Genomic DNA, 19202 nt, shown 5'->3' with positions numbered 1-19202 from the left:
CATCCTAAAATATTAGTGCGGCGATTCCCCAGGTCTGACTGGCTTTATCTGTTTATTCTTTTCAAATAGATCCTTCTCCATTTCTAACCTTAGGACAACTCAAGAGGAATGTGAGTGAACAACAGGTGGACATTTAGTGGCATTGTATCCTAACCTCACGACCTTTGATGTCCAGCATATAATTACTGGAAATACTCATATTCGACATTTGGCTTGAAGAGAAGGTTAACAGTGGGGAAGGCAAGAAAATTCAATTCAATTGGATTCAATAGGACGACATGGCTCAGCCTCGCAGACGTGATCATTCTGTGTGACTTGTCTTTACTGACATCAAATATATTATTTTATCTTCAGCCCAAATGTGTTCTTTACAAACGCCAAACTATATCATGGATCGCTAAGATACCAAGAGTCAGAATAGACAATAATGCAACTTCCACGTAAGACCTTGTAGATTAGGTAGTCACAGTATGACATAATTACAATTTTAGGATAGGTCTATTTAAATAGCATTAATGACAAAGTAGACCATAGTTTCACATTGGTAAGCTCGACCAAAGAAACGCAGCCCGTTATTAATCCTCATTCTCGCTTCAACCTTCTCGGTTGATTTTTACTTATGCTGAACCATTATTCTATTAGTCATCTGATTAATCCTCACGTGTATTTTCGTATTGTAATGTTGGTTACTACTCATAACTTATTAGCTCAATCGATACTAATAACTGGTCATCTATATTATTTGTTGGCTACAGTGGTTCATTAGCAAGTTTTATTAGCATTTACATGCTCCAGCCAGATAAACTTGTTGAAACACCAAGCTCTAGCAAATATGGCCTTTAACTGACGTAAATAGACACTGGTTAACAACATGAGCAGGGACTGAATGGTTATCTGGACCTAATTCTTCATATTGTTTCTTCACTTAACGTTTCACTATTTTAAACTATGGACTATCCTATAGTACCTTTTCTTCAGACCACTGCCTGCCTTATTTCCAATTTTCGAGCGGAACTGATAAACAATAGGAAAATTACTCCTGAAACTTACGGTGAGTTTTAACTATTTATTATCCTCAATCACAAGGTCACTTTAGATGGTTCATACAGTGACAGCAACGTAATTATCTGGACTCTTTTATTTGTTCTGAATCAAGAGAGTGACAGAAAGGTCAACAGTACCGGGCACGCTGTAATTAGTTACAATACTGCGTGTTTATTCTGGTTGCTTTTGGATCATTACTAATCTTCACAAACGGCCTTATATGTGTCAAATATATTGAATAATCTGAATACCAAGATTAATCCAGGTGAGTTTAACTACTTTGCTGGATGATTCGCCATCTTTGTCGACACTTATTAACACGTATGTATTTCCACTAAGCCTGGACTTTTATATTTCATGTGAACCACTCCCAAAGCGTTTTCGGTGTAAGATAAATTTAATAGCTTTGTGCGACAGTGTACTACGAAGCAAAAGTGTGTTGTTCACGGGCTAAGCATACTAGATTCAAAAATTGTCTGACGCTTCCTAGTTCTAATTACCTTTGCCATATATTTATAGATATCACTAGCGTAACTACAGCACTTTCTTATGAAAAGCTTATAACCGTCATATTCTTAACTGCATTTCTATAAGTCGTCTCAACTTCAAAAATAGCTTCTATTCTGGATAAGATTTTTTGTTAATTGCTCTGTTCCTCATCGACCTACATGTTAACCTAGCTTACACATGCATTGTATTATATTATCATCAGTTATTTGAGCTTCTTTCAACATGTTTCACCAAACCCATCGTAGTCGTCATTCTTAAACATATTTGGGTTTATGAATTGGTCTATCATATTAGTTGCTTAAAAAGCCGAACATAGTTTAGATAATAAAGTCACCGAATCTAGGTATTATCATGCTAATGGCTAAATTATCACGTAGTTAGTGAAGCAAGCATTCAAAATCAAAACACTTGAGCCCTGTTAAAATTAACACTAAGTGAACGAATATTTCTGGACCGCAAATTGTAATATAATCAGGCGGCTTCGATCCGTTGGCGCTACAAACTTCTGCTATTTCAGAACCACTTAAAGCAACAATACCTATTTGTGACTAGATAATTCCCAACTAACACATTGACTAATTGAACATAATGGCTTCAGGACATCGTCACAAAACATTGTCACAACACAACAATCACGTAATATGATTGGTAATACTGATCAAACCATTAAAAAGCTCAGTCGATAAACTCACCTATAATTATCGCTGAATAGTTTTGTTTACTCGTGAGTATCGTTACCTATTATGGATGATTTCAGTATGTTTCTCCATCACATGATAACTTAACAAACATCTTAAAACCTTCTCAGTCTAATTCAAGGTTTAGCGACAAAACCATGAATGCAACTCATCCGTATAAGCAGTTGCACACTGAAAACATTACTGTCGAATTTACCCCAAAAGTGACAGAGGTTCAAGCTATTATCATAGGCATGAGTTGGGAGTCGTACTGCACTTTGTTACAACTAATGTTCTCTCTGATAATCACATGAGCATCACTCACTTTTTAGTAACTTGTAAAACTTTATCCAGCCGGAAGCATCGTACAACGTAATTTCACATATTTGTGACACATCGGCTGTGTTAATTTCAACAACTTCTAATCACTACACTTCAAATAGGTCGTTTTCTACCTTATGCCGAACTTCATACTTGCAATTAGCATACACCATCGGCCGGTAATTATGCATGTAAATAGTTGGTTTATTGCACACTAAAACATTTAGTCAAGAGCATGATTATCATGGACGCACTCATATTTAACGAATTGCTGTTAGCCATATGTCCGAAATTTACATAATTATCACTAATTTCAAGTATGAGATGAATTTTTGATGACCATTCATATGCATTAGTAGTTTTATTAAATCCTATAATTGTTAAATAATAATGAGGTCGATAAAATCTTCCCGTAACTAAATAAACCGTAACAATTTCGACAAACTAACTGAAACAAAAGTTGAAACTCTCCCTTCTCACGGATATACTTTCGTTTAGTTTGCCTGCCAATGCAAATGCGATTGGAAATCAACTCATACGGACAGTATACCGGCGTAAACGTCAACCGACTTTCTAATTTGAACCAAAGGTAGTACCGACATCAACATCGATACAACATTCATTGTTCTTATGTTCCTAAATACAAATTACTTGTACTGCCCGTGAATTAAGCTATTAACCGACGGCTATTACTACGCATCTTACTGCGACTTATTAAAATATATCTACACGAAATCACCCCTAAATAATATGATCCTGCTTTGTTTAACCCTTAAATAGTCTCCACATAGATTTCCATTTCGCGCGCGTTAAGAACTAAACCAAATATTTTGAGATTAAAACATGTACTTCCCGAATATTTGCTGACGCTGTTTTTCTGATTTATCTCCCAGCTTATCAATACCCTGAGGATTCTTATCATTATTTTAATAACCTCCGGCGCGCGACAATCCCACTAGATGTGCTATCGAACCAATGTGACGTTGATTCTGGTGAGAGAGTAGTGTACTGGTGTTGGTCCTAACCACACAATTCGCAAAGATGAACATCAGGTAACTGGAAAAATAGATCACAATTAATTGATCACTGGGCGGTCAATGTCATGATCAATGTCATATGTGTCAAGTCTTTCTTGACGCTGATCAAATCCTATCGATCAAGTTGCAATTCGGCCACTAGTCTAGGTGATTCGACGCTGCGTGTAGTATGTTGCGATAAGATGGTGGTTGAAGGTGGCCAATAGGAGACCCTGGACTCGGGTTTCCGGCCACTTGGCACTCATCAGCAAGGTGTACTTGTAATCTTGAGGAAACCGATGCTCCCTGACGGATTCGATTCTGTGTCACCCGGCCCCACCGTCAGAGACGCTACCACTGAGCTATCCAGGCCGCGACCGACCTGTAGGATCACTGGGTGGTCGTGTGTGATAATTTGTGGTAAGTAATAATAATAATAATAATTTATTCTCAAATAACATTGTTACATGAGGCATGCCGGTTTACAGGCAAGATCAAATTGTTAAAGAAGTTACAATTTTCACTGTTGCAAATTACTCAGCTGGGTTGATATTTCATAAGGTATGAATGTAAATGGATTTCATAAGGAACATGTCAATATCAATATCACACTTGGCGCACCTTATGGAGGTAGCGTTGCAACATACAACTGATGGTCGAGAATAGATACATGCAAAGTTGGGGGCTTTTAGAAGTTTCGAACTTATATCCCTCCTGAATATCGGAAGCATTAATAACGGTGTAGGACGAAGTCACCCGTGCCATTTCTGTTTTCGGTGGAGTATCTGCAGGAGGCTGAAAAAGGTGTAAGAAAAAGGAAGGACGAAAAGCAGAGCACACAATTTTCATGGAGGAATAGTTAAGGTATAACCATTTAGTCTATTTGTCTGTTACTGAAGTATTTATTAGGTAAGAACATACTAATGTGTTAAAGAAAAATAAGTGTGGGCAAGGTATGAGTGGATAAGGAACTGTATAAATGAAGGTAGTTCAGAAGGAAGTATGTAATTGTGTAATTATAAAATAAAGTGCTGAAAACAGTATTCCGATACAAATGGCTGTCTCCCTTTTTTTTCGAAGCTGTTTGAACTCTCTTTTTTGTTTTTAGATTTTATAGGGTATAGAGTGGGCTTCGTTTTTAGCCAATTGTCTAGTTTGCTTGTATTAGGATTACTTGGTAGGAAGTGGAACCAATTCAGCTTTTTTTTAACATGATTCAAAGTGGTATTTTGCATGAATAATTTCGCATCAATACCGTTGGTTCGTGACATTCCACTAGACATAAGGAGCCGTAATTAATATGTTCTGCCCTACAGACACGGGTGGATTGAAGTTATCTCCCCACCATCATGTTTGCTGGTCAGTAACACCACCCTCCCTCCTTTTATGATGTTAGGCTCTCTTACGTTTGTGGTCGGTATGAATATTGCTTTTATCAAGGACCATATTTGGAATACACTGTCTCTACAAGTTCCATGTTACAAGCAAATCAGATGGTAATAGCATTTGTATTATGGGTTAGATATCCATTTAATATATCGTACTACTATGAATATAACTAATGGTAAAGGTTAGAAGAGACAAGTCAGATTATATGTGGTTAAGAGATGGTAAGGGCTAATAGCAGACCAGAGGATATGATAGTAAATATTGTAAAATTTTCAGGGTAAGAAAAAATAAAACATTGAACAACTCACAAGAATTTAGGACGTATGAGCTTCTTTTGATCGGCCTTAGTTGGTTAACATCCATAAGATTAGTGAGTTATCTGTCTACTTGTAATAAGAAAAATAAAAGGACATGACACTTAGGAAGAATAATTTGGATTTATCCATTAGAGAGATTCGGAAACTGAAAATGAGGGTTAGGAGCGGAAGGCCATGGTTAAAAATCAATAAATAGTGGGGAAGGATAAAGCATGTTTTCTTTAGTTTGGCTATATTCATACTAACGACAATGGAGTTCGTTATATTCTTGTTCCGTCTAGATATTGGGCGGTCCATAATAAAGTGCCTCATTGGTAGGCGGGAGTTCAAGGAGTAGTTGAAGTTCTTTAGAGTTTAGTAACAGGGTTATTAGCCTTTTAAATTTGGTGAAGGTGTCACAGTTACGGATAGGTATTGGCAACCTGTTCCACAGTAAACTATACCGAACTGTAAAAAACTTACAACGCATTTGTTTTTGGTGTTTTTCGGTAAATAGTGTATATGCATTGTTTCTTAGTCTATAGGCTGGGTCATTGATCATAGTTGGACAGGAGGTTAGGAATGACAGTCCATTTATTGCTTTGTAGAGAAATATCAGATTGTTCCTTAACCTACGGTGCCATAAAGGTTCTAAAGAGAGGTGCTTACATCTACTTGTGTAATCAAGAGTGGTGTCACTTCCTAGCAATTGGCGTGTAAAACGTCTTTGAACATCTTCTACCCTTATTTTGTCAGTGGTATTCATATTAGAGAAGATAAAAGAGCAGTATTCTAAGGAAGGTCGTACACATATTTTGTAGAGGGTAAGCTTGGCATCTGTCGTGAAGAAATGTTTTGTTATGAAGCCAATTAGACGTCTGGCTTTAGAAATAATAAAGGAGGCGTGTGCTTTAAAGTTTAGGCTTCCTGTGTAATTTATTCCTAGATCGTGTACTGAATTAAGTGTCTGGACTTTACTTTTATTTAAGTAAAGTTGGGGTTCATAGGGGTGCTTTCCAAAGTGCATGATCCCGCATTTGTGGAGGTTAAATGGTAATTGCCACTTTTCGCTCCAGATAGTTAGGTTATTGAGATCATCTTGAATCAGGCGTACACTTTCACTTAGAACCTCAGGCTTATAGCTGTATACTATTTTGAGATCATCAGCATATAAGTATGGTTTCCCAGATTTTATGATGTTACATATATCGTTTATATACATGAGAAACAAAAGTGGGCCTAATACACTTCCCTGGATGACGCCACTAGTTATTGGTCTAGGTAATGAGAGACAGTCGTTGTACTTTACCATTTGTTTACGTCCCTTTAAGAATGAAACAAACCATGAATAGAGTGGGTTGTTGATTCCGAAGGATCGTAGTTTGGCTAGAAGCCGTTTGTGTGGAACCCTATCAAAAGCTTTCCTAAAGTCTAAAAATATGACTGATACAAGGAGTCCATTGTCTCGTTTCAAAGTTATATCATTCATGTAGTCCACTAGGCATGTATCACATGATCTGGACCTAAGAAATCCATGTTGGGAGACCGAGATGAGATTATTAGTAATTACATGTTGGACTAATGCCGCTTTAACTACTTTCTCCATCACTCTAGACACCACTGAAGTTATGTTTATGGGTCGGTAATTTTCAACATTTGCTTCAGGTCCTGTTTTAATTTTGGGAATGATGTGTGTAGTTTTCCAGGCAGTAGGGTAATGCGCTGTAGAGAGTGATATCACAAATGGTTTGAGTAATAAAACACACATATCATCGCCTCCACGTTTTAGCATGTTAGCCGGAATACCATCTGGTCCATCAGTGTAGGAGTGTTTCAGTGTACTAATTGCCTTAGAGATATTCTGTACATTGAAGTCTACGTTAGTAATCTCAGAGGCAGATGCTGTGATAAGTTCTGAATCATTAAGTGGTTTTTCATCAGTTAATGAGGAACAAAAGTGTTCATTAAATAGTTCCGTAACAAGTTTAGGATCTTCGTATACTTGTTTGTCTTTAATAAATATGTTTCCTCTCGACTTAGAACGTTTAAGTTTATTTTGAAAGAGTGTGGTGAGTGCTGAGGAGTTATTACTAAGTTCGACAGCACGTTTTTCCTGTTCGATTGCTTTTTGCGTACTTATTGCGTCTGTCTGGACAAGTATTTCTGTCATCGTTACTAAAGAGGAGAAGTCATTAGAGTTGTGGAAGCGAGTACAATGTCTCTGCAGACGTCTTCGTGTACCGACCGGTATAAACAGATCTTTAGAAAACTTAGGTCTCCAGTACTCTAAAGGTGCGATTTTGTTCATGGTACTTTCGATGTTGTGATAAAATATATTGGTTAGTGTGTCTGTATTGTTTGCAGTAAAGAATGTTCCCCAGTCAGTGCTTCTAAGGTAATTGTGAAAATTATTCCAATCTACATTGCGATAGTTTCTACGAAGGGTTACATTTTTAAGTCTACCGTTTGTGTTTTTTATATTAAGGCTACATACGACAGTGTTATGATCACTACCTGGGAACTTTTTTCCAATATACACAGTATTGGGGGTGAGGCCACTGGTAAAGACTAAGTCCAAGATATTTTGATGTCTGGTAGGGCTACTAACATATTGAGTCGACTGTCCTAGTTCTAGACATTCAATAAATGATTCATAACGTTTCAGAGCTTTGGCTGGAAACCAAGAAATTTCAGGCATGTTGAAGTCACCACAAATGAGCTTGCCTGTGAATGGAAGGGATGATGCTAGTGTGAATACCTCTGATAATACTGCTATTTCACCTATTGCCAAGTTAGGTTGCTGGTAGATACAGCCGAACAGTAAGGTAATGGAATTTGATGGCTTTAAAACAATCCACACCGAGTCCTTCAGTTTGTTTAGTTCAGGTATATCGCATAGTAGTGAGTTTAAGCTAGAGTGAGCATAAATAAGGCACCCTCCACCTCGTCCTTTCAATCTATCGCTTCTATATAGGAGGTAGTTATCAAGAGATATACTTAGATCGAAAATATTACTGTTAGTCCAAGCTTCAGATATCATTATAAGTGATGGTTGATATATGGAAGCAAACAGAGCTAAATCAGTCTTTTTATTGCAGATCGACCTAGCGTTGATAAGACACATATTAAACAAGTGGCCTACTAAGTTAAAGTGAGTGAGAGTATCTCGATTAAAGATGTCATGATCCTCGCGTGAGTGATGTATGTTTGAAGTAATGGATTGAGCGTTTTTCAATAGCTCTGTATTTTGATAGCTAGAGTTACTGGGGCATGTATCAAATGAGCTAGTGAAGTTGCTTGGGGATTTTATCCAGGAGGAAAGGGTGGGAGTACTTTCTGATGCGAACTGTACGGGGGAAGCGAGTTTATGTTCCGCACTTGGTTTGAAATGACTAGGGCTATATGCTTCAACAGGGGTGCAACTAGGGGCCTTATTCCAAAAAAATCTGTTACATGTTGACTGTGAAGTGTACTGTTATTTGCATGACAGTTTTGATGGTTAAGCTCGTAGCCTCTGTTATAACTATTTGCGCTAGTGCGAGCATGAGGGGGGTCTGATGCTCGTAACTGGAAGTGGTTAAGATTGTTGTTATATATGGAGGCCGTCTTCATGTGGTGGGTTGATACTGGAAAGTTCTCATTCTGAGAGCAATTATAATTGTGATTCTGGGGAATGTACATAGGGTGTGGGGTGAGGAACCTGTAATTACCGTGCTTATTAACGGTTTTAGGCTTAAGAAGGTGAGTGGAGTGATCAGTATTCTGATAGTTTTTGTGAGTGTGTGTGCAAAAAGGTTTGTTACGCTCAAGCGTACTACCCATTGTGCGAGGTGTTGATGGCAAGTTACTTGATATCAGCGGGTAGAACCTATTCACTGTTGTTGGGATACCCACAGAATAGTTGGCCACAATCCTACGTGTCCCCCTATTTCGTATTTTGGATTTTATCTCCCCAGTCTTTTTTGTCAGAGATGAAGGGTTTCTTTGTCTCTGTGAGATGAACTTAGGTTCATTCGAATCCTCTTGTGGAGTATCTCTTGGGGAACCAATTTTTACATGAATATGTTTAGTTGGGTGTGTTTCGTTACACGGCCCACATTTTGGTATTATACTGAGCGAACACCCGGGATCAGAGATGCCGTCACGCCTTTTAGTGACAGATGGGGACCGTATCTTATTCAAAGATTTCAGATCTGCAGACTCATCTAGATCTACGGATGGACCAGTCGTTTGTGGTATAACATCATGCTTGTTATCCATGCGCTTTATATCTATCATTTTGTTGCACACTGTCTTTAGCTGGTTTTTTACTATCACTCTGTCATACGATTCTATTGCTTCACGTCTTCTTATACGACGTTGACACGGTGTTAGGTCAGGAATGACTTTAATGCTTTTGTATGGAACTAAAGAGCTGATATTTTTGCTCAAATCAATAAACTGTTTAGCATCGTTACAACAGCCAAACTTAAATAGTAGAGGGCAAGTCAATCTATCCGACTTTTTCTAAGGCGGATGACTTGGCAGTTGACCTTCAGCATATCGCATGCTTTAGGGCAGATGTCCCTCAACTTATTTGGGTGTATGCGATCAGGGAGATTGTAAACTACTGCATTGTGGGAAGACATCATTCTTTTCGTCACTTCTTCAGCCACAAAATCTAAAATACACTCAGCTTTAGTGAGTTGTTCGAGATTTTTATCGGTATTAATACCCCATATGTGTGTGAGGGGTGCTAGTTGGTTAAGTCTACTGTAAATTTCGGCTAGGGAGTTTTGTAACTGACGAATGTCAGTACTATATCGATCAGCATTCTCGTATACGTGAGATACACTGTTAGACTCCTTGGTTTTTGGTATATTGGACCTAGGCCTAAGCAAAGCATGCGGTCTGGTGGACTGTGTTGACTTGATGCACGTGGGCATTTCGCTTTTTATGTCAACTAGTCTTACCGTTGGCATACTGCACGAAGAAATAGAGGGGTTGTTACTCGGAGAATCAGGTAGTGTTAGTGACACTTGTGGGTAGGTAGAATGGGGTTCAAAGGATAAATACTTACCATTTTCAGGTACTGAGTCATCAGTCTTAGGAGTTACGGACTTTGACCTTTTAGTAGGCTTGAAAGCTGGTGAAATCTCTCTTTTACCCAAGTTACTTGACATATTTTGAAGCTGTATGAGTTAAAAACCTGTCTAACAGATATATATGAGTATATAATTAATTCTACGTATTAACCGGGTTAATACTAGGATCAGAGACTATTAGTATATAACGTATTACAGATAAAAAGTGCTCAGTTATAATATAGGGAAGTACTGATCAGTGAAATCTCTATTAACTGGGCAAGTGTCGGTTAAAATTTATTAACCTAGAGTAAAGTGTGAGCGATAAACGCGATAGGATGATAATCTAAGGACAATACAGCCTACAAAAGAACAAGTCTAAGAATTTCTAAACCACGTGAAAAAAATGTTACCACTTTCAAATTTCGCGCAAGGAAGTAGGTAAGTGCTACCAAGATGAGATAACAATCTAGTAAAGTATGTGATATTTGCAGACTATTTCTGAATATTGGTTGAGAGACAGTCATCACTGATTGTAAAAGTAAGGTCAGATAGTGAACGAGTTGCAGCGATTTTTCATGAGGTTGCACCATGTATCTATAGACAGTGAACTCAGATCAAATCAACACTCCCACAGAAGTCGACTGTAGGAACAAGCTAATATAACAGCTTCAGATAGGGGGTGGAGATTTATTCGAGAACCAGCTACATTATGGCCGAAGGATTGGTTCAATCTAATTCCTTGATTTGATTGTGCATTATATATCTTATTACACCATATTGAAGGCTCAGATTTTTGTGTTTATTTTAAGACTTCGAGCTCAAACCGTTCCGAGAATCCGGTATTGAAAACTTATCGTTACTATCTTCAAGCCTTTTTTATCCCTATTACGACGAGCAAATAAAAGTTAAACAAGTAGTCTTAAATGAGCTACAACATTCAATAATTGCGTCGGTCACTATGTAATGAACGCTACTACTATTGTACAGGAACCAAGTATGCTTAGTAATCAATGTATCTGACATGAGGTGCTCAGTAAATATCTATCGCGACCGCAACGGACTTGTTATGCAAGGAAAAGACGTTTCATAACGCGGGAAACGTTACAGTTTCAGCGTTGACAATGCGCTGATAGTTATAGACAATCACAGACGTTCTACTAGTAAATTACTGAGAAACATTGAAGGCACAACAACACGTTATCAGTTGTATTAACATGGGAGCCACACTGATGCATTAGACAATATATTTCTACAAGTGGTGAATGATTAATGGTTAATTGATCATAGAATATGAAATACTGCATACAATTTACCACTAGGGAAACCAGCTTCAGTTTTGTATGTCCCATTTGTAACATTAGCAACACGGTAAGATAGAAACGACCTTTCATTTGAATTTATTGATTAATTGTTTCGTCGGATCAACACTTTTATTCAAGCATTTGCGGTTAGTTAGAACCTGAATGAGCTGAGAATGTATACACATCTCATCAGTGGATTTAACTGAACGGAAATTCTAGCCATCTAATTACGCCGACCATTACATTTTTGAAGAGCCCGTACAAAAAGCCTTGGAGTCTTGGTATGCTCTGAACAAAGAAAGTGGATCCAAACGAAAATCTGAACCCAAAACTGAAATGAAACGCTCTGATACTATAGAACAAAACCTGCAAAATAATATCACTGCAAAAAGAGAAACAGCCAGCTGAATCACAAATCCAACCATCTGAAAAAACATCGTCCTAGTTAATTGTTTAGTGGATGGGAACTAGAATGTCGTCAATACCTTGTGAATTTCGCCCGCAGCCGACATATTTGCATACTAGTCACCATCCTTCTTAGAGAAGCATTAAAGGAGCCAAGACTTTCAGGTATTGCGATTCCAACGACAAAGTACATCAATACTCTTTATAATGAAGTGCGGAAAGTATCCGGTCCTTCAAAGCATCCTGTTTTGCTAAGAGAGTTTCATCATGCTCATCAAAATGAAGAAAAAAAGCTGAATGCCCTCATTGGACGCTTTCAAGAACTGTCAACAGCGGCATTCCCAAGTTATTCAAGAACAAAAATCTAAGCGAATGTCCTCAATCACTTTATCGAGGGCATGAGCTTGAAATAACCACAAAAGAAGTTTATGAAGCAAGCTCCGGAAAGCTTAAAAGCTACTCATTAGGAAGCGATTTTGAGGGAGCGGGCATTCATGATCTCGAGTTTCGAAGGGTTAAACCGGCATAGTAGTACTAAGGTTTACATTCTAACTGCCCAGGTTAAAAATGCCCAGGAAGTGAGCTTCCGTTCAAATGGTTTAAATTATTGAGGACGGAATAGAAGAAGCTTTCCCTTAACGGGCTTCTGTGTCTAATAGCAGTCGATCACCAATACCTCCTTGCAAGAACCTAGGTATATTGACAATAATAGAGGAAAAAAAGAATTCGATAAATCATAATAGTATATTATCCTTAGTCCTTAAGAAGTTATTAAAGTTCATGCTGTAAGTTCAACAACGGACATACAAGGTAGTGCAAGATGAATTCGGGGTCAGGTATGTTACATGTCTCATTAATTTCGTGCAGCGATTATAAACCTTTCGCCCCATCGTTGTGTGAAGAGTTATTTAGTCGTTTGGTTACAATTTTGTTGGGTTCGGGCTCAGCATGCTCTTCAGTCAACAACACTCTCGTTCATAATGATGTGTCACTGTACGACACTTATAATGTACGTCTGAATGAGGCCAACGGCATCTTGATAGCTGTTGAGAGCAAAATACTACTGGTGGACCGTTGATCAGTCGACTTTTATACTTGATGCTCTTGTCGTTCAGATCCTACGTTGGGATATTATTTTGAGCAAAAACATACCTAATAGTTAAGGAAAGGATGTTTATGGTTCGGAATTCAGTTTGGAAACTAGGTAGCTACAGTGGGAAATACACCCCTGTTTTTAGAATAGCGATTAATGCTAATCAATTGGAGACAAATGAAGTCACCTTTACCAGCTAACTGTCCTCCGGAACACGTAGGATCATCAAAAAGAACGTTAGAAAGGTTTTATCACGTATTTGCTTGGGAATCAAAAGATATTGGACGCACGAGAGCTATGGTTCATCGTATAGACACTAGAAATGCAAAACCATATGGTCAACATCCTTGTCATGCACCTGTACAGTTTAAAGAAACTCCTAAAGATATAATACACGACATGTCAGTTTGCAATATAATCACGTCGTCCACATCACCTTTGGAAGCACCAATTGTCCTAATAAAAAGAAGAACGGAACCTTAAGACTATTCATCGATTATCGAAAACTCAGTGAGGTCACAAAACGTGATTCTTTTACATTACCACGAACAGCCAATACTTTATATGCGTTTGCTGGTTCGAAGTGGTTTACAACACTAGATCCAGCGTCTGGCTATTGGCAGGTCGAAGTACGTCCAGATGGTCGGCACAAGATGACTTTCATAATACCATCAGGTCTACATGGATTCCAAACAATGCCGTTCGTACTAACTAATGAGCCTCCCACTTTCCAACGATTAATGCATACAATACTGTCTGAGTTAGTGCCACATGCTTGTTTGGTGTATTTTGATGATGTTATAGTACATGGGTCATCTGTTCGAGAATATCTAAAAAATTTGCAAATAGTTTTCGAACGCCTTTAGAAAGTTGGTTCAAAAACACAACCGTTGAAATGCTGCTTGTTGAGTAGGCAGGTTAAATTCCTAGGTTATGTCGTTGATGTCAAAGAATACACTCAAACGGTGAAAAGGTTGATGTCATCCAAATCTAGGTTGTCCCACAAAATGCTAACGAAATCCGCAGCTTCCTAGGTTCAGCAGCTTATTGTAGAATTAAAATAATAAATTTCTGCCGAAGTAGGGTCGTTGAATAGATAAAATCGATAGAAGTAAATAATAATACGGGTTTATCTGAGGACTTTCGGAGATTTCAGCTCCTCTTCATAACTTGCTAGGAAAGGATTTTAACTTTGAATGGACTGATAAGTACCAGCGATCTTTCTACCGCTTGAAAGAGTTTTCGTGTTTAACGCCAAGTTCAGTATACCCACACTGTTCTCCCACCGCTGATCGTTTCATCTTAGACACTGATGAAAGCGACTAAGCTATCGGCACGGTGTTATCACAAATTACTTTCGGTGGGAAAGAGAAAGTTATTACGTATGGAAACCGAGTGCTACGTAAGTCAGAAAAAGATTATTCTACATCGTGCGAAGATATTCTGGCAGTCATTTATTTGTTCACTGTTTCCTGCATTACTTATTGGGATGTAAGTCTGTTATTAGAACTGATCATAAAGCTCTAATATGGTTGCATAATTTTAGAGATCCCGAAGGCCAAACTGCTCACAAGAATATGATTACGGATGCACCCATAGGCCCAGTAAACATCATCAGAATGCTGACGCTTTATCACACAGGGCAGCCAAGCCCAATGGAAACTACCCTTCGCGCGCCACACCGATATCTAATACAATGGACTTGAAAATACAGGAAATTTTGAATAGGCCCATATTCAGTCAACAGATCCGGAAACTGAAATAGCTTATAACGCTCCGAAAATCCAAAGTTCTCGGCCATTTTCAGAAGAAATTCAAGGTGCGAGTTAGGAAGTTGAATGTCGATGGTCCAGGAGGAAGCTCTCAATAATGAGAGATCGAGCATCATATCTTCGTGATGATTCATACTATTCGAGACAACTAGTAGTTCTACAGTCTATGGTCGGTAGTGTCTTGGACAAAGTTCATGAAGACTTAGGGCATGAAGGTCAAAATAAAATGACGGGAGCCGTCGGACGTAGATATTGGAGGCTAAAACAAATGGAGGGCATACGGAATTATGTCAGAGCTGTAGGACCCGTCAAATGACTTAGGATCTCAAAGGCAGCTCGCGTGCACCTTTAGTTAATATGAAACCAGGTAACCCAAACGAGATAGTGAGGATTGACATTATTGGGCCGTTCCGGGAAGCCAACAGAGGAAGGGGAATCAATCATCGGTCATGGTTGATGGCTTCAGAAAGTGGTGTGGGACGACTTTCTTAGGAAGCATGGATGATCAAACTGTACGTAAAGCAGTATTTGAAATTTGAGTTTCTCGTTGGGGTGCCCCGATTCAGGTACATTCGGATAGAGATACAACTTTGAAAACATACTTTTTAAAGAATTGCTATGTATTGGGGTTTTGCAAAACGCGGACTACTGCCTACCATCCATAAGGCAACAAGCTGGATCGGCGAACTAATTGGACCCTCGAAATACTACCAAAAGCATTTGTTATTCAGGAGGAAGCTAGATCGTGGAGACTAGCTGTAAACAATTGTTTACTGGCGTATCGCGTTAGCATCCATATTTCGACTGGACATACACCTCATCTACTATGTACGGGTAGGGATACGAGGCTTTCAGGAGAGTTGATAACACACAAAATTTACCAAGACTCTTTATTATTACCAGATATGGTCGTGAAGCTTCCATAGTATAACGAGGTATCATAATACGTCTCGAGTGCAGTTGGGTGTGGTACAAAACATCAAAAGGAGTACTGTTGTAATACGGCTCATGGAATACCCTTACAACTGGGAGAAAAAGCACAGTTAAAGTCGGAAGACCCACCGGCAGGGGCAGTCACTAAGCTACACAGATAATTAGCAGGTCCTTATGAAGTAACCAGAGTTTCAACAAAATCCATGTGTGAAATAAAAGATACCAGTGATGAATCTCGGTTACCTATGGTTGTTCACTATAATCACCTGAAACCGGAGTATGGCTGTATATGATACATGGTTAACCAACGACTATATCTTACCTTTTTTAAGAAACTAATCTATGATTGTATTCTGTTTAGATTGTTGCATGTTTCAGAGTGAGGGAGAAAAATTAACTTGTATCCTTCTGTGATTTTGTGTTACGTCTTGTATTCCGAGAGGGTTGTTCAGTTTGGTGTTCCGGTTACATTAGTTACCCTGTGCTCCTGTTGAAATATTACCATAATCCTCTGGAATTGTCGTTTATTTCCGTTACCTTAAAGAACTTTTCTTTGTGGAGATTATTAAGAGCGACTGAAGAAAACGCTTAAAGGAGAGGGAAGCAGTGTAACATTAGCAACACGGTAAGATAGAAACGACCTTTGATTTGAAATTATTGATTAATTGTTTCGTTGGATCAACACTTTTATTCGGGCATTTGCGGTTAGTTAGAACCTGAATGAGCTGAGAATGCACGCACATCTCATTAGTGGATTTACTCGGATGGCAATTCTAACCAATTGATCAAGCCGCCCACTACACACTCAACCATTAGTTAATGTCAGTTTAAAAATATTTCGCATAAATTAAGTGAACAGGTTTCGAGACTCTCAAGTAGGAGTTTCTTTTCAAATCACTTGTCCTCACACGCAAAAGTATTTTACAGCTTAATTTTTAATGTTCTTCATAGCTTTTGGAAATGCAACGAGTGAAAAAGAAGCGCTGGAATCCTTTGATTTAATCTCTGAGATCTTGATGAGGCCATTGATCCACTTGTTCCTCAACCTAACGACAAGGTGATTATTCTTAAAATTTTCACAGGTTGTATACGGTTTCGAAGGTACGACCGTGCTGATAAAATAAAGCGTATTTTTGCAGTGCTTATTGCTAAAGGCATATTTGTTGAAAACTGTTTAAGAGAATGCATTTGGATCGATGGTATATATGCCGTCAACTGTCATCAACCAATCACGAGGTCATGTGACTCATTCTCACCTATGCTGCTGGACGACATTTTCCAGGCGGGAGTTTGAGTTTCAGCAATTGAGTGATGAAATAACAGATAATTGAGCAACCCGTCCACTTGCATTCCGTCATCTCAGCAAATTTTACTTAAGTCACATTGAACTTATTGGATTAACATCAAACTGTTAAACTAACTTAATTAACTGAGCCTAAGTAAGAAAGTGATTTAAATTTATTGAATTCAGCCCAATGATGAAATATAAAAGGCAAAAAACAGAAGAAACTAAATAGATACTTACAGTTGGGGATAGTTGAAACGTTCTCGATTCACTGTTGCTTTGATCCATAAAGTAAATGAAATTGAGAATAGCTATTTAGTGCTGATTATTACTTCTGTATAGAGTTAGTGTGATACATTACCATGCATGTGTAATTTTGGACATTTGAAAAGCCAGTGTTAACGGGGTTTACAGTTGATATGTTCACGCGCGCTGAAGACCCAAGCTTAGTAAGAGCTTTCCTAAGTAGCATGACAAAAGCATGAAGGATGCCTATCATAAGTAATTCCGACCGAAGATATTTTGTATTTATTGAGGTCTAATCAGGAGGAAGTGTTCTCGAGATTTTGTTTGTTGCTTTCCGACATTGACATCAGAAAACTTATTTTCGGGAAGTAGTCTGATGCGTCCATAAAATTTTGCCTTTGTACGACAGGTCTAGATTGACTCATGCGGCAGTTTCACGTAGAAAATCAGGTTTTTTCGAAACTCTTTTACCTCTGATCTTGAGGATAAAACTTTCGACTAATACGCAAAGAGAACAGCGCAAAACCTAACTCGCCTTCGAAACAACTAGATTCTTGCTGGGTACGAACTGTATTTTAACAGTGGCACTAATCACAGGTATTAGTTCACTGATGTGACCAAATGAAGCGGGCGTAATCATAAACGGGATATACGAAGTAAAAGAGAAAACGTGATCTGTAGTAATTACACGCTTATATGTAACATCAAAACACTTCCTTCCTACTTAGTCACAACGAAAGTATGATCGAAAACTAGAGCTGAAGTAAGAGCGCAACTTTAGGTCGAAGTATAAACCTTGACCAAAGAAACTCAATGCAATTAAACTAGAGTGATTGGCTCCCATATGCTTTCTTTGTGGCTTCTATTTCAGAGTGGTTCTAGTCTGAAGTTGTTGCATCTATGTATAAAGACGCCATGAGGGTCTTTTCTGAACATTTACGAGGTGTGTAGTGTTGGACTCCTTTCACTTCAAACTCACCAGGCAGACGCTGGAAATTAAAGCAGAGTGCAGAAGCACTTTGAGAAAGCTCTTACACCAGCGTTGTTGAGAAGAGTCCAAGATTCATTTTACGTAGAGTTAACAGCATAAGACCTATTAGTCTTCATGACTGCCATACTTTGAGTGATATGAATTTGCAGAAGTAAAGGGTATGAGAGTAATGCAGACCAGGTTTAATTGCAGAGGCAAATTTGAGGAGCACTGCTCCACAAAGTGATTCGTATTTTATGTGGTATGCTTCCCACGCACGGCCGTTCGTACTTATTTGCGTCGAATTTCAGATATTGGTGTTCACACCACTTATCTACTTTATTCAATTCATATTTACAGAATTCGTCTGTGGTTATCGATGTTTTATACGCTGTCTTCTTATGTTGTCAGCGTGTAGGTATGACTTGCCTTAGGTGAAGCATCTGTATATACTGTTGATTCATATTGTTTAGGCGTTACCACTGCTTATGAGTATCAATGATGACACTACCATATTTGGACTAAACATTATCCCATTTATGGACTCCTGTCAGTCCTTTGGTACGTCACTTGTTTAAGTTATCTACGAGATCAGGATGGGCACAAAGTGTACATTGTATTCCGTGTATATCCTGTGATGTGAAGAGCATCACAGTTCAGTAAATGACCGGCAAAAGAGAAAAAGCAACAGTAGACACTCTTTTCTGACATCAGTATAAACCTGGACTGGATGTACGAACTGCCCCCTATCCACGCTGTTCTATGCCTTCTCATGATCAAGAAAGTTGATATAGAGTGATGAGTTTCATTCAGTTGATTTTCAAACAATAATCAAAAGTGTAGCGACCTGGTTGGTGTGTGAATGATCTTTATGAAAT

At 38.4% G+C, this 19202-nt stretch overlaps 1 protein-coding gene across 1 annotated transcript in view; it reads right to left on the bottom strand.

The window, feature by feature from the left end:
* The window catches only part of Smp_197580 (hypothetical protein), a gene marked incomplete at both ends in the record, with an annotated part of 8281 nt that extends 6938 nt beyond the window's left edge, over positions 1–1343 (bottom strand). The window contains one exon of the mRNA XM_018799095.1: positions 1324–1343. Within this exon, the coding sequence (XP_018650918.1) occupies positions 1324–1343 (20 nt within the window). The remainder of the gene's footprint in view (positions 1–1323) is intronic.
* Between the last annotated feature and the right edge of the window lie 17859 nt (positions 1344–19202).

The sequence above is a fragment of the Schistosoma mansoni genome, chromosome 3 (assembly GCF_000237925.1).
Source record: "Schistosoma mansoni strain Puerto Rico chromosome 3, complete genome".
Taxonomy (NCBI): Eukaryota; Metazoa; Platyhelminthes; class Trematoda; order Strigeidida; family Schistosomatidae; genus Schistosoma; species Schistosoma mansoni.
This window is presented reverse-complemented; position numbering and strand designations above follow the sequence as displayed.